At 39.3% G+C, this 20,285-nt stretch overlaps 1 protein-coding gene across 2 annotated transcripts in view; it reads left to right on the top strand.

Moving 5' to 3' along the window:
- The window catches only part of slc39a11 (solute carrier family 39, member 11), a 103,304-nt gene extending 100,173 nt beyond the window's left edge, over positions 1–3,131 (top strand). For both annotated transcript variants that reach the window (XM_080455326.1, XM_080455325.1), the window contains exons 8-10: positions 631–729; positions 1,252–1,410; positions 1,791–3,131. In XM_080455326.1, the coding sequence (XP_080311452.1) occupies positions 631–729; positions 1,252–1,410; positions 1,791–1,869 (337 nt within the window). In that variant the 3' untranslated portion in view covers positions 1,870–3,131. The remainder of the gene's footprint in view (positions 1–630; positions 730–1,251; positions 1,411–1,790) is intronic.
- Positions 3,132–20,285: the final 17,154 nt, after the last annotated feature.

The raw sequence follows: 20,285 nt of genomic DNA, 5'->3' as shown, positions 1-20,285 counted from the left end.
ATCGTAAAATAATGTTTGCTGGGGCTATTGGAGAAATTGTCAAGGACATCTTCAGCGACCAGGCTGGCTTTGACTTTTATGTGTGAATTACGGGCGGATCCTGATTAGCTACAACTCTTCTGTTGAGGCTGGTTTAGAGACAGATTTATTCTTCATTTATCATTATCATTAAGATTACCATTTATTCCCTGAACACTTAGGCTGACAAAATGTTCTGACCTTTTATCTTGTAAATGTTGTAGTTCAACAGCTCCCTCCCTTTGCCTTCGACCACACACTGGATTTATGCTTAAGAGTCTGGTGTAAGTGTAACTCAGAAGTAACTGGAGGTTGTCCAGAATCAGCAATGCGTGTGTTTCACAGTATAAGTCAAAGACATATAAGTTATTTCTGGCATGGAAGAATTTGGTTAATTTAATTTACAAAGTATTTATAATTGAGATCCACTGTGTTGGTGGGTCCTTGTGTACCGAAAAACCAGTGAGCACTGAGATTTACTTTATCAATACTGTGCGTTTCTACTTTCACTACAAATCATTTTCTAGTTTGTAGAAGATATAATTGCTAAATTGGATGCTAAATTTGTGAAACAATGACATTTTGGTAATGGTTAACTTTTCCGCTTTTCAGAAACTTAGCTATTGGAATTGGCATCCAGAATTTTCCGGAAGGCTTAGCGGTTAGCCTGCCCCTGCGGGGTTCTGGGATGTCAACATGGAAATCCTTCTGGTAGGTGTGAGTGTGTCAATGAATGTTAGAGTTTTTAGCTTCATTTCATTTTGAAATTTAGTTTTCAATTTTTATTTGTTTTTAAAGCAGGTTTGCTAGTTTGGTCTTTTAGAAGGCTTTGTTTTAGTTTAGTTTGTATTCGTTTTTTTGTTAGTTTTACTTTTGTATTGCAATATGGAGTAGTCAGGGGTTAAGATTCGACGAGGTCAGAAAAATAGGTATATCGCAACAAGTCACATCGCAACAAGTTGCACAGTTGGTAAGAGAGCAAAGCATAATTTGTACAGTTTCTCAGCACAAGATAGTTGCAGACTTTCTTTGCTGAAGGCTTGCAAAATAATTCTGCTTGGAGAATCTCTTCTTTCAACCGAATAACTATTCGTTTGAGACAAGTTCAATTCTGCCTCTTGGCTCTACCATTTATCCCTGGAACAAAGGCACGGTTTGGTAGTTCAGGCAGCATGCATTAAAAAGTGTTGGTGTTTTCCGCTGTGCGTCACCTACTGTCTCTCTGAACCTCAGGTACGGCCAGCTGAGCGGAATGGTAGAGCCCATCGCAGGGATGCTGGGTGCCGTTGCCGTGGTTTTGGCGGAACCTCTGTTGCCGTATGCGCTGGCGTTTGCTGCCGGGGCGATGGTCTACGTGGTGGTTGACGACATCATACCCGAGGCTCAAGTCAGGTGAAGGACTGATGGAGGGATGATAGATGGGTTGGTGGGTAGCTGGAGGGATAGATTTACCATAGAACAGTGTTTCTCAAACTTATACATTTCAAGGACCACCATAACAATCCAAACCCTGAGGGTCCCTGGACCCCACTTTTGAGAAACCACTGCTATAGAATCTATTGCTCTGTCCCCTCATTCATCCATCCGTCTACGGCGTAGATGAGGGGACAGGGCAAAATTAGACAGATGTGGCTATATGAAATATTTAATATCGTTTTCATTATATATTATATTCACATTTCTTTTTTTTACTCTACCATTATGAACTAGACTATAACCTCAATTTACACGGTGGGTACATATATGAGTTAAAGAATTTCCCCCTCTTTCAGTGGAAATGGGAAGCTGGCGTCCTGGACTTCCATTCTTGGGTTCGTGGTTATGATGTCCCTGGACGTTGGGCTGGGCTAAAGGTCACCATGATGACCAGCCATCAAGCCAACAAAAACCTCTGAGACCGATCATCAGAATGTGTCTGACCTCATTAGACAAAACCAAAAGGGACCAAATATTCCCTTCCCTCCCAGCACAAGTGTGTGTGTGTGTGTGTGTGTGTGTGTGTGTGTGTGTGTGTGTGTGTGTGTGTGTGTGTGTGTGTGTGTGTGTGTGTGTGTGTGTGTGTGTGTGTGTGTGTGTGTGTGTGTGTGTGTGTGTGTGTGTGTGTTCTTTTTTATGGTACAGCATTTTTAAGCAAATTGGCTGTCAATGTAATTGAATGTGAGCTTAGATTTTTGGTTTCTTTTATTTTACCAGAGTAGAATTTTTGAAATTTCTTGATGGTGAAATATTCCAAAACTTGGAAGGATGACATTTAATTCAGTGATTTATTGAAGTGGATAAAAAAGAAGTGAAAGCTTGATATATATTTTTTTCTTTGGCTGTGACTCTTCAATTCTGTCTCTGCTCATCATCTACCCTACCGTACACCAGTGGTTCTCAGACTTTTCATATTAAGGACTCCTAAATCTGTATTTGGCCACGGACCCCCATCTAAAAATATTTAGTGCCAGAGACCCCCCATACAAGATTTGTGTTGTTAAAATGTTGTAAAAAAATATATATATATATATATATTATTATTTTTTGAAAATAGCCAATGTATATAGGGTTAAAGTGGTTAAACTGATTTTGATGCTACATTATCTAATTTTAGTGGGGACCCCCTTGGAACACCCTCAAGGACTCCTGGGGCTCCCCGGACCCCACTTTGAGAACCACTGCTGTCCGGGATTATTCTAACAGGCAGCTCACCATGTGCCCCTGGTGGTCGACAGTAATATTACAAGGCTAGAATAAAAACTAGCAGTGCTAGTTGAGTAACTGGAATACACTGCATGGCTGCTTGAGTAGTAATGAATCTATTGAACAGGAATACAGTAAATGGTTTACAAAAAATGCTAACCGTATTTAGTTGTAGATACTATAAAACCAGTGTATGAGAGTGCAAATGCTTAAAGAAATTTGGGACGTTACTTGAATTACGCAGGGTTGGTGCATTGATTGAATGCAATGCATTGTTTTTCACTTGACAATTGGTGAGTGACATGGTTGTAGAATGCGGTATGAATTAGGCTTAAGTGTGCTTCCCTGAACGTCCTTTTACAATCATTATTATGCAAAAGAAGCAATTTATGGGCAATTTTGTATAATTAAAGGACCAAATAATTTGAATGGCTCAGTTTTTGTGTGAACTTGCTTCAAATGCATCCTGTTCCCATGTTTCAATCATTTTGTTGTTTTTGGCCCTTTCCGTCCGTCAGTCTGTGTACCGCTAATCTCTGGCACCGTTGGCCCGATCGACGTGAAACTGAGCACACACACTCCCTGGAGGCCAGAGTAGAATCTCTGCCCCAAATGTTCACATCGGCTTGTTATAGCGCCACTAGGAGGCCGATTTCTGCAAAACACATTGTTTTATATTACTCCTACAGATTTTGTCCAAACATCACGCAAATCGGTAGACATTCTCTCTATAGTCATGTGATCAAGACAGATTTGGCCGATTTTTCATATTCAATCCTGATTGGCTAAGATTGGCTTCCAAAGTTTGCAGGAGTGGTCCGATTGCCGTGAAACTTTGCACACACATTCCCACTAGACCAAGGAAGAAATGCCAACCAAAAAAAATCAAATAAGCCTTATGGTGGCGCTATAACCGACTCATTCACGTTTTGGCCTATAACTCTTGAACCGTAGGTCCTACAATCAAAATACAATTTTCCTTTGATCATTACGGAACTTCCAAAAAGCCACGCCCATTTCCACCTGACAAGTTTTCCGCCATGTTGCGTTTTCTATGCTAAACACAGTGTCTGCTACCACTCCTATCAATTTTGTCCAAACCTCACCCTTCATGCTACATTATCTAATTTTAGTGGGGACCCCCTTGGAACACCCTCAAGGACTCCTGGGGCTCCCCGGACCCCACTTTGAGAACCACTGCTGTCTGGGATCCAGGGTACTGTTCTCTATTCTAACAGGCAGCTCACCATGTGCCCCTGGTGGTCGACAGTAATATTAGAAGGCTAGAATAAAAACTAGCAGTGCTAGTTGAGTAACTGGAATACACTGCATGGCTGCTTGAGTAGTAATGAAATCTATTGAACAGGAATACAGTAAATGGTTTACAAAAAATGCTAACCGTATTTAGTTGTAGATACTATAAAACCAGTGTATGAGAGTGCAAATGCTTTAAAGAAATTTGGGATGTTACTTAAATTACGCAGGGTTGGTGCATTGATTGAATGCAATGCATTGTTTTTCACTTGACAATTGGTGAGTGACATGGTTGTAGAATGCGGTATGAATTAGGCTTAATTGTGCTTCCCTGAACGTCCTTTTACAATCATTATTATGCAAATGAAGCAATTTATGGGCAATTTTGTATAATTAAAGGACCAAATAATTTGAATGGCTCAGGTTTTGTGTGAACTTGCTTAAAATGCATCCTGTTCCCATGTTTCAATCATTTTATTCATCTGTTGTTTCACTGGGTATGAAGGGAAATTATTTGATTGTCTCCTCCAGGCCAAAGGCGTGGCTGAGACTATGTTTTTGCCCCTTTCGTCCGTCAGTCTGTGTACCGCTAATCTCTGGCACCGTTGGCCCGATCGACGTGAAACTGAGCACACACGCTCCCTGGAGGCCAGAGTAGAATCTCTGCCCCAAATGTTCACATCGGCTTGTTATAGCGCCACTAGGAGGCCGATTTCTGCAAAACACATTGTTTTATATTACTCCTACAGATTTTGTCCGAACATCACGCAAATCGGTACACATTCTCTCTATAGTCATGTGATCAAGACGGATTTGGCCTATTTTTCATATTCAATCCTGATTGGCTAAGATTGGCTTCCAAAGTTTGCAGGAGTGGTCCGATTGCCGTGAAACTTTGCACACACATTCCCACTAGACCAAGGAAGAAATGCCAACCAAACATTTTCAAATAAGCCTTATGGTGGCGCTATAACCGAATCATTCACGTTTTGGCCTATAACTCTTGAACCCTAGGTCCTACAATCAAAATACAATTTTCCTTTGATCATCACGGAACTCCCAAAAAAGCCACGCCCATTTCCACCTGACAAGTTTTCCATGTTGCGTTTTCTATGCTATGAAGAAGGTAGTGCACGCACATCCGTTGGTCCAGGTGCTTAGACAAACAAAGTATAATGAAAAAGAATAAAGTCTGCACACTGGTAGTTGCAAAAAGCTCCAGAATGTATTGCTCGTCAACGTTTCGGCCTGTTCAGGCCTTCATCAGGACATACATAGTGGAAAAGGGCATACACAGAGGTTTATATTAGCCGGGTAAACCCTCCCTCCGGAAATCTCATTTCCATTTGGAAATGAGATTTCCGGAGGGAGGGTTTACCAGGCTAGGTTTATATAGGTACTACTATGCAATGATAGGCTCACCCCAATAGGGCAAGTGAGGTCACTGCCAACTCAATCAGAAGGTTGGCTAATATATAAAGTCAAGAAAGAGTCTCTGGAGATAAACAGTGTGCACCCATCCCAGGATCCAAAAATAGCAATAAACAAAAATACATTTAAAGTTTCCCAAGATTAATACATTTAGTTATAAATATATAGAATAGGTACTCAAAACATAGCAAAGGGGGGACACAGTGACATGCTGCAGCACAGGACATGAAATTGTATTTGTTTAAACAGGGTCTAAATAATAGGGGGGGGGAATCGCCACTAGAATCCCGCAACGTAAGTATCATAATAGTCTCAGGGAGATAAACAAAAACAACGTCAGCTCTAAGAGCGTACTCTATTACAGGTGTCCTGAAGGTGTGTGAAAACACTAATAGACAGAAAACAAGTAAAAGGCTAAACGACTGTATAACGGAACAAGAGAACAGCTAATGCAGGCCAAGGCTCAAGATAAACCTGATAGGTCCCTGTAATTGTCCATAAAAACATGTCCTATACTGCTGCACCAGGAGGAAGGAAATCCTGTCACCAGCACCCTATGGAAGATCACAAAAAGAGAGGAGAAAGTAAGTCACTGCACCAAATACACATACAAATATTATATTATAGGGCCTACTAGGCAATAGCAAAAATTCAACATTAAGAATGTTAAAAGTAATAAGGGTAAATACCCAGGTAAACACAGTTTCTGCTACCACTCCTATCAATTTTGTCCAAGCCTCACCCTTCATGCTACATTATCTAATTTTAGTGGGGAACACCCTCAAGGACTCCTGGGGCTCCCCGGACCCCACTTTGAGAACCACTGCTGTCCGGGATCCAGGGTACTGTTCTCTATTCTAACAGGCAGCTCACCATGTGCCCTGACAGTAATATTAGAAGGCTAGAATAAAAACTAGCAGTGCTAGTTGAGTAACTGGAATACACTGCATGGCTGCTTGAGCCATGTAGTGCATTCGATTATGCATGCTCCTCATGGTATCACAACACCACCACCAAGGCCTTAAAAACAAGGCTCCAAACATCCCAAAACAAACTAGTAAGGCTACTTCTTCCTCAATCACAAAACCCATCTAACCCCTGCTCATTTTGCTAGGATTGGATGGCTTAGGGTTGAGGACAGAGTACAGCAACTTACAATGGGCCTTGTCAAAATACTTCCAAAACGTTAATGAAGTCCACGATCATAACACCAGAGGCAGCTCCACGAATCATGTTCAACCCAGATTTGGCTCAACAAAGGGAATGAACTCGTTCTCATGCTATTCAACAAAAATGTGGAATGCCCTATACCAAAAGGAGTAAAGGAGTGTAAAACCCTACTCACTTTCAAAACTGCCCTAAAGATACACCTTCAGGAGGCTGCAATTCGAAAATGGCCCCTGTCTAAGTCTTAAAGGTTTAATGACATTCACTTTTACACCACATTCAAAGTCTTTGTCCTGGTCCTTCAAAAGTGTACAAAAAGTTTTAAGTGAAAATTCCATTCCAGTGATCAATGGCAGGTGTTTTTCTCTCACATTTCTAAAGCCTTTTCAACTGCAATGAAAAAAGAAATCTTTGCCTGCAGGTGTCGCTGGTGAGGGATTTTGCCTGTCAATCATCGCCTCTGCTCCGCCCCCCCCAAAGGAAAGGATAGGGGAGGGGAGGGGCGAGGAGGAGAGTGGGCGGGATTATTCGACTGTGACCTCACTGTCGAAGGGCCAAGCTCAGATTACTTTTCAGCCTAATTATTCAGAAAACCCCAGACACAGAAAATCCACTGAATGTTCTAAGTTCAGGTTTTTTGGGTGTAATTGAGGTCATAAAACCCCAAATAAAACATTGAAAATAAAAAAAGTGAAAATGAATGTCATGATACCTTTAACCTACCCCCCCCCAACCACCCCCTCCTCATTTTTTTTCTTCTCTTGTACATATTTTTCACTCTTCATACCAGTAACCTGTAAGCTGATTGTATGACGTTCTGTATAGCAGTGTGTATATCTGTCTGTCTCTTATATGTCATCATGATTTGTGTGCATGGGGATCTCATCTTAAACAAGCTCAGTGCTTAATGAGTCTTCCAGTTTAGTAGACCTTGTATTGTGAATTTGTACTTCCATGTACTGTTGTTCTCATGTCTTACTAAATAAAGTACATCAATCAATCAATCAATGAGTAGTAATGAAATCTATTGAACAGGAATACAGTAAATGGTTTACAAAAAATGCTAACGGTATTTAGTTGTAGATACTATAAAACCAGTGTATGAGAGTGCAAATGCTTTAAAGAAATTTGGGACGTTACTTGAATTACGTAGGGTTGGTTCATTGATTGAATGCAATGCATCGTTTTTCACTTGAAAATTGGTGAGTGACATGGTAGATTTTTGGGATTCTATTCCGATTGACTAAGATTGACTTTCAAAGTTTGCTGGAGGGGCCGTTTTGCACAACATGCTACAAGCACTTCTGGACCGATCGGCGGGTAACTTTGCATGCACACTCCCAGTACGCCAAGGAAGAATCTCCTACCAATGTTTTTTCAAATCGGCCAGTTATAGCGGCACAATGAGATAGATTCTTGAGAAACAATTTTTTTGGTACTACTCCTACAGATTTTGTCTAAACCTCACGCAAATTGGTATACTGGTACATTATCTCTGGAGTCATGTGATCAAGATGTATCATTTAGATTTTTATAACCCATTCCAAGTGGCTAAGATTATCTGTATTCTGTGTAGCTGGGTGTACAGTACATGCACACACCATGCATACACCATGTCCACTGTTGTTATTCTGTACAGATATACTATATGCTCATATTACAGATTGATTGGATTGTACATTTTACTTATGCCTATATTATATCTACTACATGATCTATCTTGTATCAGTGTAAAATGGTATATTCATCACTTGATTGGCTCTGTAAAGTTACAACTGGAGAGAGATTATACAAAGAGAAAAGCAGCCATTGTAAAGTTGGCAGGTTTCTTAATAATCTGGTTTTATTGAGGATTCGAGGCCTATAGGCTCGAAGCCTCTTTGCATCTCTTGGCTTTCACTATTCTTCCGTCGTTTTTTCTGTCCTGGCCTAACCGTGTGGTCACTTTTTACGAAAATCGGCGATATGGTAGAGGGCTATGCCAAACGGCCAAGGCACGAAACTCACAACCATTGGCCAAAGGGTGGCGCTGTAGCACTCAATTGAAAATGCCAACTTTGAACAGGTACAACTCATGCCCTGTTTGACCTACAGCCATGAAACTTCGATACACACATGCGTCTCCTCATGCCTAACAACTTTCAGACTCTGACTTTTGACCTCTGACCTTTAGATCTCCCACCAGATTGAATTATATGAAAAGCAGTTAAAATGAAACTCCTCCTGGGATTTTTGAGCAATCTGCACGAAACTGTCTACACATGTACTTTGGACCTAGCCTGGTAAACCCTCCCTCCGGAAATCTCATTTCCATTTGATTTCAGGAGTGAATCAAATAGAAATGAGATTTCCGGAGGGAGGGTTTACCAGGCTACTTTGGACCTATGCCGACAAAAATATGGCGGGGATTTTTTTCTAATGAAAACATTAAGCTTTTATGAGCCAATTAATATTGCAGTTTTATGAAAATTATTCGTCTGCCCCTAACACATACATGCAGACTCACATTTGCACACAACATGACTGTATGAATTAATGCATGCGCAATTTTAAAACAAATAGTAAATGAGAGTAGTTGTTTTTTATGTATGACATACTTTCTTGTGAAAATAGCCAATCTAAATTCTCACAACTTTTCAGATAGCAACGCTTTGTGAGCTTGTAGATTGACTATTTTCACTAGTTTTGGAGACATCACATTTCTCTATTGGTAAATGCTTTGTGAACCACTGATCTTAGTGTTAGTGATACAGGGGCTCCGTTCATGGCAGAAGGCAAGAGTCTATGATCTTCAACAGACACCATGAAGCCTTAGCTCAATCACTGGTGTGACAGCCTGTGAGTCCGAAGGTTGAGTGTTCGATTCCTGTCTGCGGCCATGGATATTGTAGAGGCCTGGCTTCATTTTAAAAAAGAGCATCTATGATTTCTCCTTTCTCACTGACCGAGTCTGTGGATCGAATAGCTCAATCAGTAAAGTGTTAGCCTCTTATTCTGAAGGTCCCCAGTTCAAATATCACTCAATGCAGGCTAGATTTAAATTGCATTGTACAAACCATGACCATGATTGAAAAATAACATGAAATGCTTTTTTGAGAGTAGTTGTTTTTTATGTATGACATACTTACTTGTGAAGTGAAGATCTACAATCTCACAACTTTTCAGATAGCAACGCGTTGTGAGCTTGTAGATCGACTATTTTCACTAGTTTCCATTCCGAGGAGACAAAAAAATCTTTATTGGTAAATGTTTTGTGATCAGTGATCTAGAGTAGCGAAACAGAGCCTTGGTTCATAACGGACGGAAAAACGTATAGATATCAACAGACACCATCAGGGGGCCATATCTCTAGCTCTACCCAGCCCCTGGTGGACTGTAAGGGCGCTTCATTATCTGACCATTCACAGAGCTCCCGGCTTCAATTTCATTTATTTTCCAGCCAACCAGTTTCCCTTCCGCATTTCTAGCCAATGAAATTTTCCCCTCGGCTTTTACCTGTTAGCCAATTAAAACCCGACCATCACCCCTTTCCCCAGCCAATGAAGAGCTCCTCAACGGCAGCCGTTGTTGTTTACATGGAGGCTGAAACTCTATGCTACTCTAATATGCCACTAAATTAATTATAGGCACGGCAATAAAATTATGACGGTCTCTTGGTGCCGGTTAGACCCCAAGAACATTTCGATTTTATGTTTTATATGTTTTTGATGACATCAAGACCTGGATTTGTATCTGTCTCACTGACTGTGACAGCATAGGCTATTATGCTGCAGTGGTCACAGCACTAGCAGCAGCAGCAGCATACAGGTAAAAGTGCCTTTTATTTTCCACATAAACGCCACTAAACACATGTAACATTGTGTGTTAAAACTGCCTGATTTCAATCACTAAACACAGGAGGAGAGCTGTGTTGGTAAAGCCAGGTTATTCATATCTTTTCATACATTTTCATGCAAGTATGGACATATGGTGTCAACATGGCAAAAAAGCACTGGTAGTCGGTACACCTAGTTTCTGCTGGGAACAGGGTTCGATTCCCTGCAGCGCTGTGCTTACTGTTTCACCTTTGTCCTGTTGTGTATGTTTACATTAAATGCACTTTTCATTATAATATATCAAGCAGATAGCCCTGTGATTACCTGTGATTACATCTTTAGCACATACTCCTATGTCATGGTGTATTAGTCGGCACAGTGGATTAATATTTCAATCGATCTGGGATGTTAAAGTTGTGCAAAACTGTGGTCAATGACTTGCCTCTTCAGCCATCTTTAGCTCAGTCGGAAGTGCTCTTGACTTCAGACCACAAGGTCATGGGATTGAATCCCAGCACAGGATACTCGGCATCTGAGCAATCTGGACATTTAAACAGACATATTCCAGTAGGTGGTGGTAATGCAACAATTACGGATGCTAACTGCCGTAAAACACCTAAGTAGAAGAAGAAGAAAAATCTGGTTTATGTTGTCCCCAAATGTAAGGCTGAGGATACTGTATATCAGCATGTAACCCTGTTAAAAACAAGAAAGTGAATGTGTTTGGAGCTGGGTTTTCACTCAGTATTTGTACCATAACCAGCTAACCTGAATAACTTATACAACCTACTGTGGTGGGTTGTGGTGAGTACTAGGCTTGTCACAATTATTACTTAATCGTCTTTTTTTTTTAAGATTATACATTTTTAACCAAAGAAAATTATACTATATACGCGTCAATACTGATGCGTGTAGATCGGATATTTTCGACAAGTGACACCGTTGTATGACAAAGTATGAATCAAGCTTCAGCGTACGAGTGTTCAGAAATCTGAGTAGAATTTCAACTAATTTCAAACCACTTCCAAGTGCCTTTATTTATTTGTGGGGAATGACCATCACGTTCATGGAATGTCAATGTACAATGTTTCTTATGTCTGAATAGCTCCGTCGGAAGAGCGCTTGACTCTGAACAACAAGGTAATGTGATCGAATCCTGGAAATGGAAAATCAGCATCACAGCATGTGAGCAATCTGTCTCCCTGGGGTCTAGTGCTGTAACAGGCATAGGCTCCTGTGTTCTTGGCTGTTCAGGCTGTTCAGGCTCGTCACTTGGCGTCTGAGCAATATGGCTCCCATGGATTACTAGCTTTTTTCACCTTTAAATGGCCATTGCCATTGACAATGCATTGGGCGCTTAAAGTTAAATATTTCAAAAACTACAAATTATTTCAAAGTAAAAATCTCAAGCATACATGTCCACAGTAAGGTGGAATTTTTCAATTGTGAATCAAGTTTATAGGCTAAAGTATGAAGGAACAGCGAGGTTCACCTTTAAATGTCCATTGCCATTGACAATGCATTGGGCGCTTAAAGTTAAATATCTCAAAAACTACAAAACATTTTAAAGTAAAAAGTTCAAGCATTTGTGTCCACTGTAAGATGAATTATAAAAAGTGTGAATGGAGTTTCTAGGTGAAAGTGTTTTTTTTTAGGTCCCAAATTCGTCCATCGACCTCCATTATAAATCTCTGAACTTTTAAAGGAGTACAATTCTAAAACTATTAAATATTTTAAAGATTCCTTTTCAGGCAAACATGTCCACAGTAAGATGAACATTTTAAAGTATGAATGGGGTTACTAGCAGTAAGTATGTAGGATTAGTAGCCTGTACTCGTTTCCCTTTAAATGTCCATTGCCGCATTGACAATGCATTGGGCGCTTAAAGTTAAATATCTCCCAAACTACAAATGATTTCAAATAAAAAATCTCAAGCATGCATGTCCACAGTAAGGTGGAATTTTTGAACTGTGAATGGAGTTTCTAGGTGAAAGTGTTTTTTTGAGGTCCCAAATTCATCCATCGACCTCCATTATAAATCTCTGAACTTTTAAAGGAGTACAATTCTAAAACTATTAAACATTTCAAAGATTCCTTTTCAGGCAAACATGTCCACAGTAAGATGAACATTTTAAAGTATGAATGGGGTTACTAGCAGTAAGTATGTAGGATTAGTAGCCTACTCGTTTCCCTTTAAATGTCCATTGCCGCATTGACAATGCATTGGGCGCTTAAAGTTAAATATCTCCCAAACTACAAATGATTTCAAATTAAAAATCTCAAGCATGCATGTCCACAGTAAGGTGGAATGTTTTAACTGTGAATGGAGTTTCTAGGTGAAAGTGTTTTTTTGAGGTCCCAAATTCGTCCATCGACCTCCATTATAAATCTCTGAACTTTTAAAGGAGTACAATTCTAAAACTATTAAACATTTCAAAGATTCCTTTTCAGGCAAACATGTCCACAGTAAGATGAACATTTTAAAGTATGAATGGGGTTACTAGCAGTAAGTATGTAGGATTAGTAGCCTGTACTCGTTTCCCTTTAAATGTCCATTGCCGCATTGACAATGCATTGGGCGCTTAAAGTTAAATATCTCCCAAACTACAAATGATTTCAAAGAAAAAATCTCAAGCATGCATGTCCACAGTAAGGTGGAATTTTTGAACTGTGAATGGAGTTTCTAGGTGAAAGTGTTTTTTTGAGGTCCCAAATTCGTCCATCGACCTCCATTATAAATCTCTGAACTTTTAAAGGAGTACAATTCTAAAACTATTAAATATTTCAAAGATTCCTTTTCAGGCAAACATGTCCACAGTAAGATGAACATTTTAAAGTATGAATGGGGTTACTAGCAGTAAGTATGTAGGATTAGTAGCCTGTACTCGTTTCCCTTTAAATGTCCATTGCCGCATTGACAATGCATTGGGCGCTTAAAGTTAAATATCTCCCAAACTACAAATGATTTCAAAGAAAAAATCTCAAGCATGCATGTCCACAGTAAGGTGGAATGTTTTAACTGTGAATGGAGTTTCTAGGTGAAAGTGTTTTTTTGAGGTCCCAAATTCGTCCATCGACCTCCATTATAAATCTCTGAACTTTTAAAGGAGTACAATTCTAAAACTATTAAACATTTCAAAGATTCCTTTTCAGGCAAACATGTCCACAGTAAGATGAACATTTTAAAGTATGAATGGGGTTACTAGCAGTAAGTATGTAGGATTAGTAGCCTGTACTCGTTTCCCTTTAAATGTCCATTGCCGCATTGACAATGCATGGGCGCTTAAAGTTAAATATCTCCCAAACTACAAATGATTTCAAAGAAAAAATCTCAAGCATGCATGTCCACAGTAAGGTGGAATTTTTTGAACTGTGAATGGAGTTTCTAGGTGAAATCGACCTCCATTATAAATTTCTGAACTTTTAAAGGAGTATATTTCTAAAACTATAAAACATTTCAAACATTCATGTTCAGGCAAACATGCCCACAGTAAGATGAACGTTTTAAAGTTTGAATGGGGTTTCAATAATATGTAGTTTTTGAAATATTTAACTTTAAGCGCCCTATGCATTGTCAATGCAATGGACATTTAAAGGGAAAAAAGTGCAAACAGATATATTCCAGTAGGTGGTGGTAATGCAACAATTACGGATGCTAACTACCATAAAACACCAAAGTAGAAGAAGAATAAGAAGAATATGGTACATTATATCATAAAAAATACTATTATTATATCAGTGGGGGAAACATTTCACTAATTGAAAATTTCCATGAATAATGATGTTGTCAGGGCCGTTTATAAAGCCCTGCATTGACTTTTTTTCAGCCAGCAGGTGTCGTGGCAACAACTTGACCACTTACAGAGGTCTAACCTGGCTGGACGTCGTGTACACGTCATATGGACGGCGTATCTGCGTTGTATAAGATGTCTGGTTGTTTTTTGGGGTTTTCGTGGTTACTGAGGTCTGACCTGGATGTATAGATGTCGTATGAATGGCGTGTCGGCGTTGTTGTATGGATGTCTTTTTGATGGTTACAGTGGGACGTCTTATGGACGTCAGTTGGCGTAAAGTAACTAAGTACCTTTACTCAAGCACTGTACTTAAGTACAATGTTGAGGTATTTTTTCTTTACTGGAGTAGGCCTATATCCAATGTTCAGTACTTTTTAAAAGTACTGAACATTGGATATGATGTAGTGGAGTTTTAAAAACTCCACTATCTCAGAGGCAAATATTGTACTTTTACTCCACTACAATTATTTGAAAACTTTAGTTACTAGTTACTTTGTAGATTTTGATTATTATTACAGAACATACATTAACCACTTCAGCCCTGTATACATTTCAGCCATTTGAAAATAGCAGATCAGATCTACAAGCTCACAATGAGCTTGTAGATGATGGGATTACTGATTACTGGGATTTCAATTACTGGGATTTCTCTCTCTCTCTCTCTCTCTCTCTCTCTCTCTCTCTCTCTCTCTCTCTCTCTCTCTCTCTCTCTCTCTCTCTCTCTCTCTCTCTATATATATATATCTATATATATATAGTCATGTGACTCATGAATAATAATAATAATACCAGCTAACATCCCTGCCTTGTTGACATAATTATTTTAGCCTGCTTTACATTATGTTCTTTATGGTAGTTAACAATCATATTTGATTTATTGATGTGGAATATATGAAATATATTCAACTAGGAATATATTCGGAGGAATATATTCAACTATTTCTTTATTCATTTTGCAACGCACAGTAGGCCTAGTGCGCACAACCATATGACCTCCATACAACGATTTACGTCCATACGAAACCCATAATTCAACGTTGCACAAATACGGCAAACTGGGAACCCATGTAAAAAAAAAAGAACGGAGAAACAGCGCCCCCTGCGACGTCGTATGGACGTCCAAAACGGACGTCCATACGACGTCCGAGTCGGACCTCACTCACTCATCTATCTATTTACTAGCCTCGGAAACCCAGGCTTTTTTTTTTGTTATCTATTTACTGACTGAGGTCGTTTGGACGTCCGTTTTGGACGTCCATACGACGTCGCAGGGGGTGCTGTTTCCCCCTTTTTTTTGTGCAACGTTGAACCTGTAGCCTAAGTAACTCATGAAGACTATTATCTTCTGTATCTGTGATGCCAAAAATAAGGTAAATACAATGAGGTCCAGCCCTGAAAAAATGTAATCAATGCCAATGCAACAGTTATACAACAAATTATAAAGAAGACTTAGTTGATTATCTTTTGACATTGTGTAATCATACACTGACTGAGCTAGTGAGCCCAGTCTTAACAGAGTATGATTCAAATGCCAAATGAGCAACCCAAGCAAGCACACTACATATATGCTGGTTATTGGTTTAGTAAATAGATTTAGTGAGAAATTGTATTCTGTGGTGGCCAGTGGTTCTCAAAGTGGGGTCCGGGGACCCCAGGGATCCTTGAGGGGGATAACCCTATGCCTGACATTTTACAAAATCAAAACAATCAAGTCAATAGTTGGTCAATCAAAAGAAACCATCCATTGGCTTTTGTACAAGAGTAGAGCCCTGTGGCCTACTACCGAAAAAAGTAAATGCAGGGCTTTATAAACGGCACTGACAACATCATTATTCATTGCATATTTATGTTGTATAGTGTTATAGTTGCTCAATTAGTGAAATGTTTTCCCCCACTGATATAATAATAGTATTTTTTGTGATATAATGTACCAGATTCTTCTTATTTTTCTTCTACTTTGGTGTTTTATGGCAGTTAGCATCCGTAATTGTTGCATTACCACCACCTACTGGAATATATCTGTTTGTACTTTTTTCCCTTTAAATGTCCACATTGGGCTCTTAAAGTTAAATGTTTCAAAAACTACAAATTATTGAAACCCCATTCAAACTTTAAAATGTTCATCTTACTGTGAACCTCGCTGTTCCTTCATACTTTAGCCTATAAACTTGATTCACAATTGAAAAATTCCACCTTACTGTGGACATGTATGCTTGAGATTTGTACTTTGAAATGATTTGTAGTTTTTGAAATATTTAACTTTAAGCGCCCAATGCATTGTCAATGGCAATGGCCATTTAAAGGTGAAAAAAGTTAGTGATCCCGTGGGAGCCAGATTGCTCAGATGCCAAGTATCCTGTGCTGGGATTCAATCCCATGACCTTGCGGCCTGAAGTCAAGAGCTCTACCAACTAAGCTACCCAAGCACACTAAGCTCTTTACATTGACATTACATGAACGTGATGGGTCATTCCCCCAAATGAATTAAAGGAATTTAGCTCATGCACTTTACAAGTGGGCTTATTGTTAGCAACAGCCAAGAACACAGGAGTCAATGCCTGTTACAGCACTAGATCCCAGGGAGACAGATTGCTCACATGCTGATTGTCCATTTCCCAGATTCGATCACATGACCTTGTTGTTCAGAGTCAAGAGCTCTTCCGACAGAGCTATTCAGACATAAGAAACATTGTACATTGACATTCCATGAAACTGATGGTCATTCCCCCCAAATAATTAAAGGCACTTGGAAGTGGTTTGAAATGAGTTGAAATTCTAATCAGATTTCTGAACACTCGTACGCTGAAGCTTGATCATACTTTGTCATACAATACAACGGTGTCACTTGTCGAAAATATCAGATCTACACGCATCAGTATTGACGCGTAAATAGTATACTTTTCTCTGGTTAAATATTTATAATCTAAAAAAGAATTGACGATTATGTAATAATTGTGACAGGCCTAGTACTCACCACAACCCACCACAGTAGGCTGTATAAGTTATTCAGGTCAGCTGGTTATGGTACAAATACTGAGTGAAAACCCAGCTCCAAACACATTAACTTTCTTGTTTTTAACAGGGTTACATGCTGATATACACTATCCTCACCCTGGCTCTAATTTGGGGACAACATAAACCAGATTCTTCTTCTTCTTCTACTACTTTGGTGTTTTATGGCAGTTAGCATCCGTAATTGTTGCATTACCACCACCTACTGGAATATATCTGTTTAATTGCCATTCACAATGCATTGGGCGCTTAAAGTTAAATATTTCAAAAACTACAAATTATTGAAACCCCATTCAAACTTTAAAATGTTCATCTTACTGTGGACATGCTTGCCTGAACATGAATATTTGAAACGTTTTATAGTTTTAGAAATATACTCCTTTAAAATTTATAATGGAGGTCGATGACAGGTTTTGGCACCTAAAAAAACACTTTCACCTAGAAACTCCATTCACACTTTTTATAATTCATCTTACTGTGGACACAAATGCTTGAACTTTTTACTTTAAAATGTTTTGTCGTTTTTGAGATATTTAACTTTAAGCGCCCAATGCATTGTCAATGGCAATGGACATTTAAATGTGAACCTCGCTGTTCCTTCATACTTTAGCCTATACACTTGATTCAGAATAGAAAAATTCCACCTTACTGTGGACATGTATGCTTGAGATTTTTACTTTGAAATAATTTGTAGTTTTTTAAATATTTAACTTTATGCACCCAATGCATTGTCAATGGCAATGGCCATTTAAAGCTGGAAAAAGTTAGTAACCCCATGGGAGCCAGATTGCTCAGACCCAGAGTGTCCTGTGCTGGGATTCAATCCCATGACCTTGTGGTCTGAAGTCAAGAGCTCTACCAACTGAGCTACCCAAGCACACTAAGCTGTCTATATTGACATTTCATGAACGTGATGGGTCATGCCCCCAAATTAATTAAAGGAATTTAGCTCATGCACTTTACAAGTGGGCTTATTGTTAGCAACAGCCAAGAACACAGGAGTCTATGCCTGTTACAGCACTAGACCCCAGGGAGACAGATTGCTCACATGCTGACCTTGCTGTTCAGAGTCAAGCGCTCTTCCGACGGAGCTATTGAGACATAAGAAATGTTGTAAATTGACATTCCGTGAACTTGATGGTCAGTCCCGCCAAATAATTAAAGGCACTTGGAAGTGGTTTGAAATGAGTTGAAATTCTAATTAGATTTCTGAACACTCGTACGCTGAAGCTCGATTCATGCTTTGTCATACAACGGTGTCACTTGTCGAAAATATCAGATCTACACGCATCAGTATTGACGTGTACTGTTATGTATATAGTATACTTTTCTTTGGTTAAATATTTATAATCTAAAAAAAAGGTGACGAAATCTGTAATATAAGTTATTCAGGTCAGCTGGTTATGGTACAAATACTGAGTGAAAACCCAGCTCCAAACACATTAACTTTTTTGTTTTTAACAGGGTTACATGCTGATATACAGTATCCTCACCCTGGCTCTAATTTGGGGACAACATAAACCAGACTCTTCTTCTTCTTCTTTGGTGTTTTATGGCAGTTAGCATCCGTAATTGTTGCATTACCACCACTTACTGGAATATATCTGTTTAAATGTCCATTGCCATTAATAATGCATTGGGCGCTTAAAGTTAAATATTTCAAAAACTACAAATTATTGAAAACCAATTCAAACTTTAAAATGTTCATCTTACTGTGGGCATGTTTGCCTGAACACTAATATATTTGAAATGTTTTATAGTTTTAGAAATATACTCCTTTAAAACTTCAGAAATTTATGATGGAAGTCAATGGAAGATTTTGGCACCTCAAAAAAACACTTTCACCTAGAAACTCCATTCACACTTTTTATAATTTATCTTACTGTGGACACAAATACTTGAACTTTTTACTTTGAAATGTTTAGTAGTTTTTGAGATATTTAACTTTTAAAACATGCATTTGAAAACGTTGGCACCTCGCTGTTCCTTCATACTTTAACCCAGAGGTCTTCAACAGGGGGTCCGCGACCCCTAGGGGGTCCGCGGAGGTACTGCAGGGGGTCCGCGAAATTGCTGTTTGATTAAACAATATTCTTGTTTGGGAAAAAAAAAAAAAAAATCTCAAAATGTCAAATTGTCTTTAAACATAACATGAATCCATAGCAAACAGATAAATGGAGGCACAATGCACAATAACATGGTATGTTTATACATATTTTGTAGAGAATTTTTTGTTTTGCACACCTACTGGGGCAGGTGCGTATAGGAGCAGGCAATATAAAACACAATTGTATACATAAATATACAATATATGTGGTAGCCCCCCCTACCCTACGAGGTAGGGGGTCCCTACCTCGGAGTGTTTAGCTAAGGTGGAGTGTGCGGAGACGATTCTTCTTGGTGACTTTAACACAGACATGCTCTGTAAGGAAGCGTCAGTGTATAAGTCATTCAAGGGGTTTTGTCATCGGCACTCACTCCACCAGCTAATCACCCAGCCCACAAGGCTGTGTGTTTCCACTCAAACTACCATAGATCTCATTCTAGCAACGGACAAGGACAAAATCCTCAATAGTGGTGTTTCTACCTGTGGCATATCTGATCATAACATGATCTTCTGCACCAGAAAGAAACGTAAACCTAAGAACGGTTGCCACAAATCAGTCACGATCAGAGACCTCAAAAACTATAAGAGTGAGGACTTAGATCGCAGGCTAGAGGAACTGGACTGGTCCGACGTACTAAACAGCACACAGGTAGACGAATCTTGGCTTGGTTTCAAAACCAAATTCATTCAAATTTTGGACAGTGTGGCCCCCATGAAAACCGTCATGGTCAAATCCCGCCCGGTACCATGGATGAATTCGGACATCCTTACTGCCATGAAGGTCAGAAACAAAAAGTGTTCTGAGCTTCATAAAGGTAGGATCAAACTCGCCAGGTGTTTTAACAAAGGTCTCGAATCCCACGTAGCTAAACTTGTAAAAGAAAGAAACAAGCTAAGAAACAAGGTTAATCGCATGCTCGAACTAGCAGAAAAAAGCTTCCTCGATGACAAAATTGAGGAAAATAAAAGCAAACCACGAGAGCTTTGGAAGCTATTCAACAACCT

Source organism: Gymnoscopelus braueri (assembly GCF_963280865.1).
Source record: "Gymnoscopelus braueri genome assembly, chromosome: 17".
NCBI classification, from domain to species: Eukaryota; Metazoa; Chordata; class Actinopteri; order Myctophiformes; family Myctophidae; genus Gymnoscopelus; species Gymnoscopelus braueri.
This window is presented reverse-complemented; position numbering and strand designations above follow the sequence as displayed.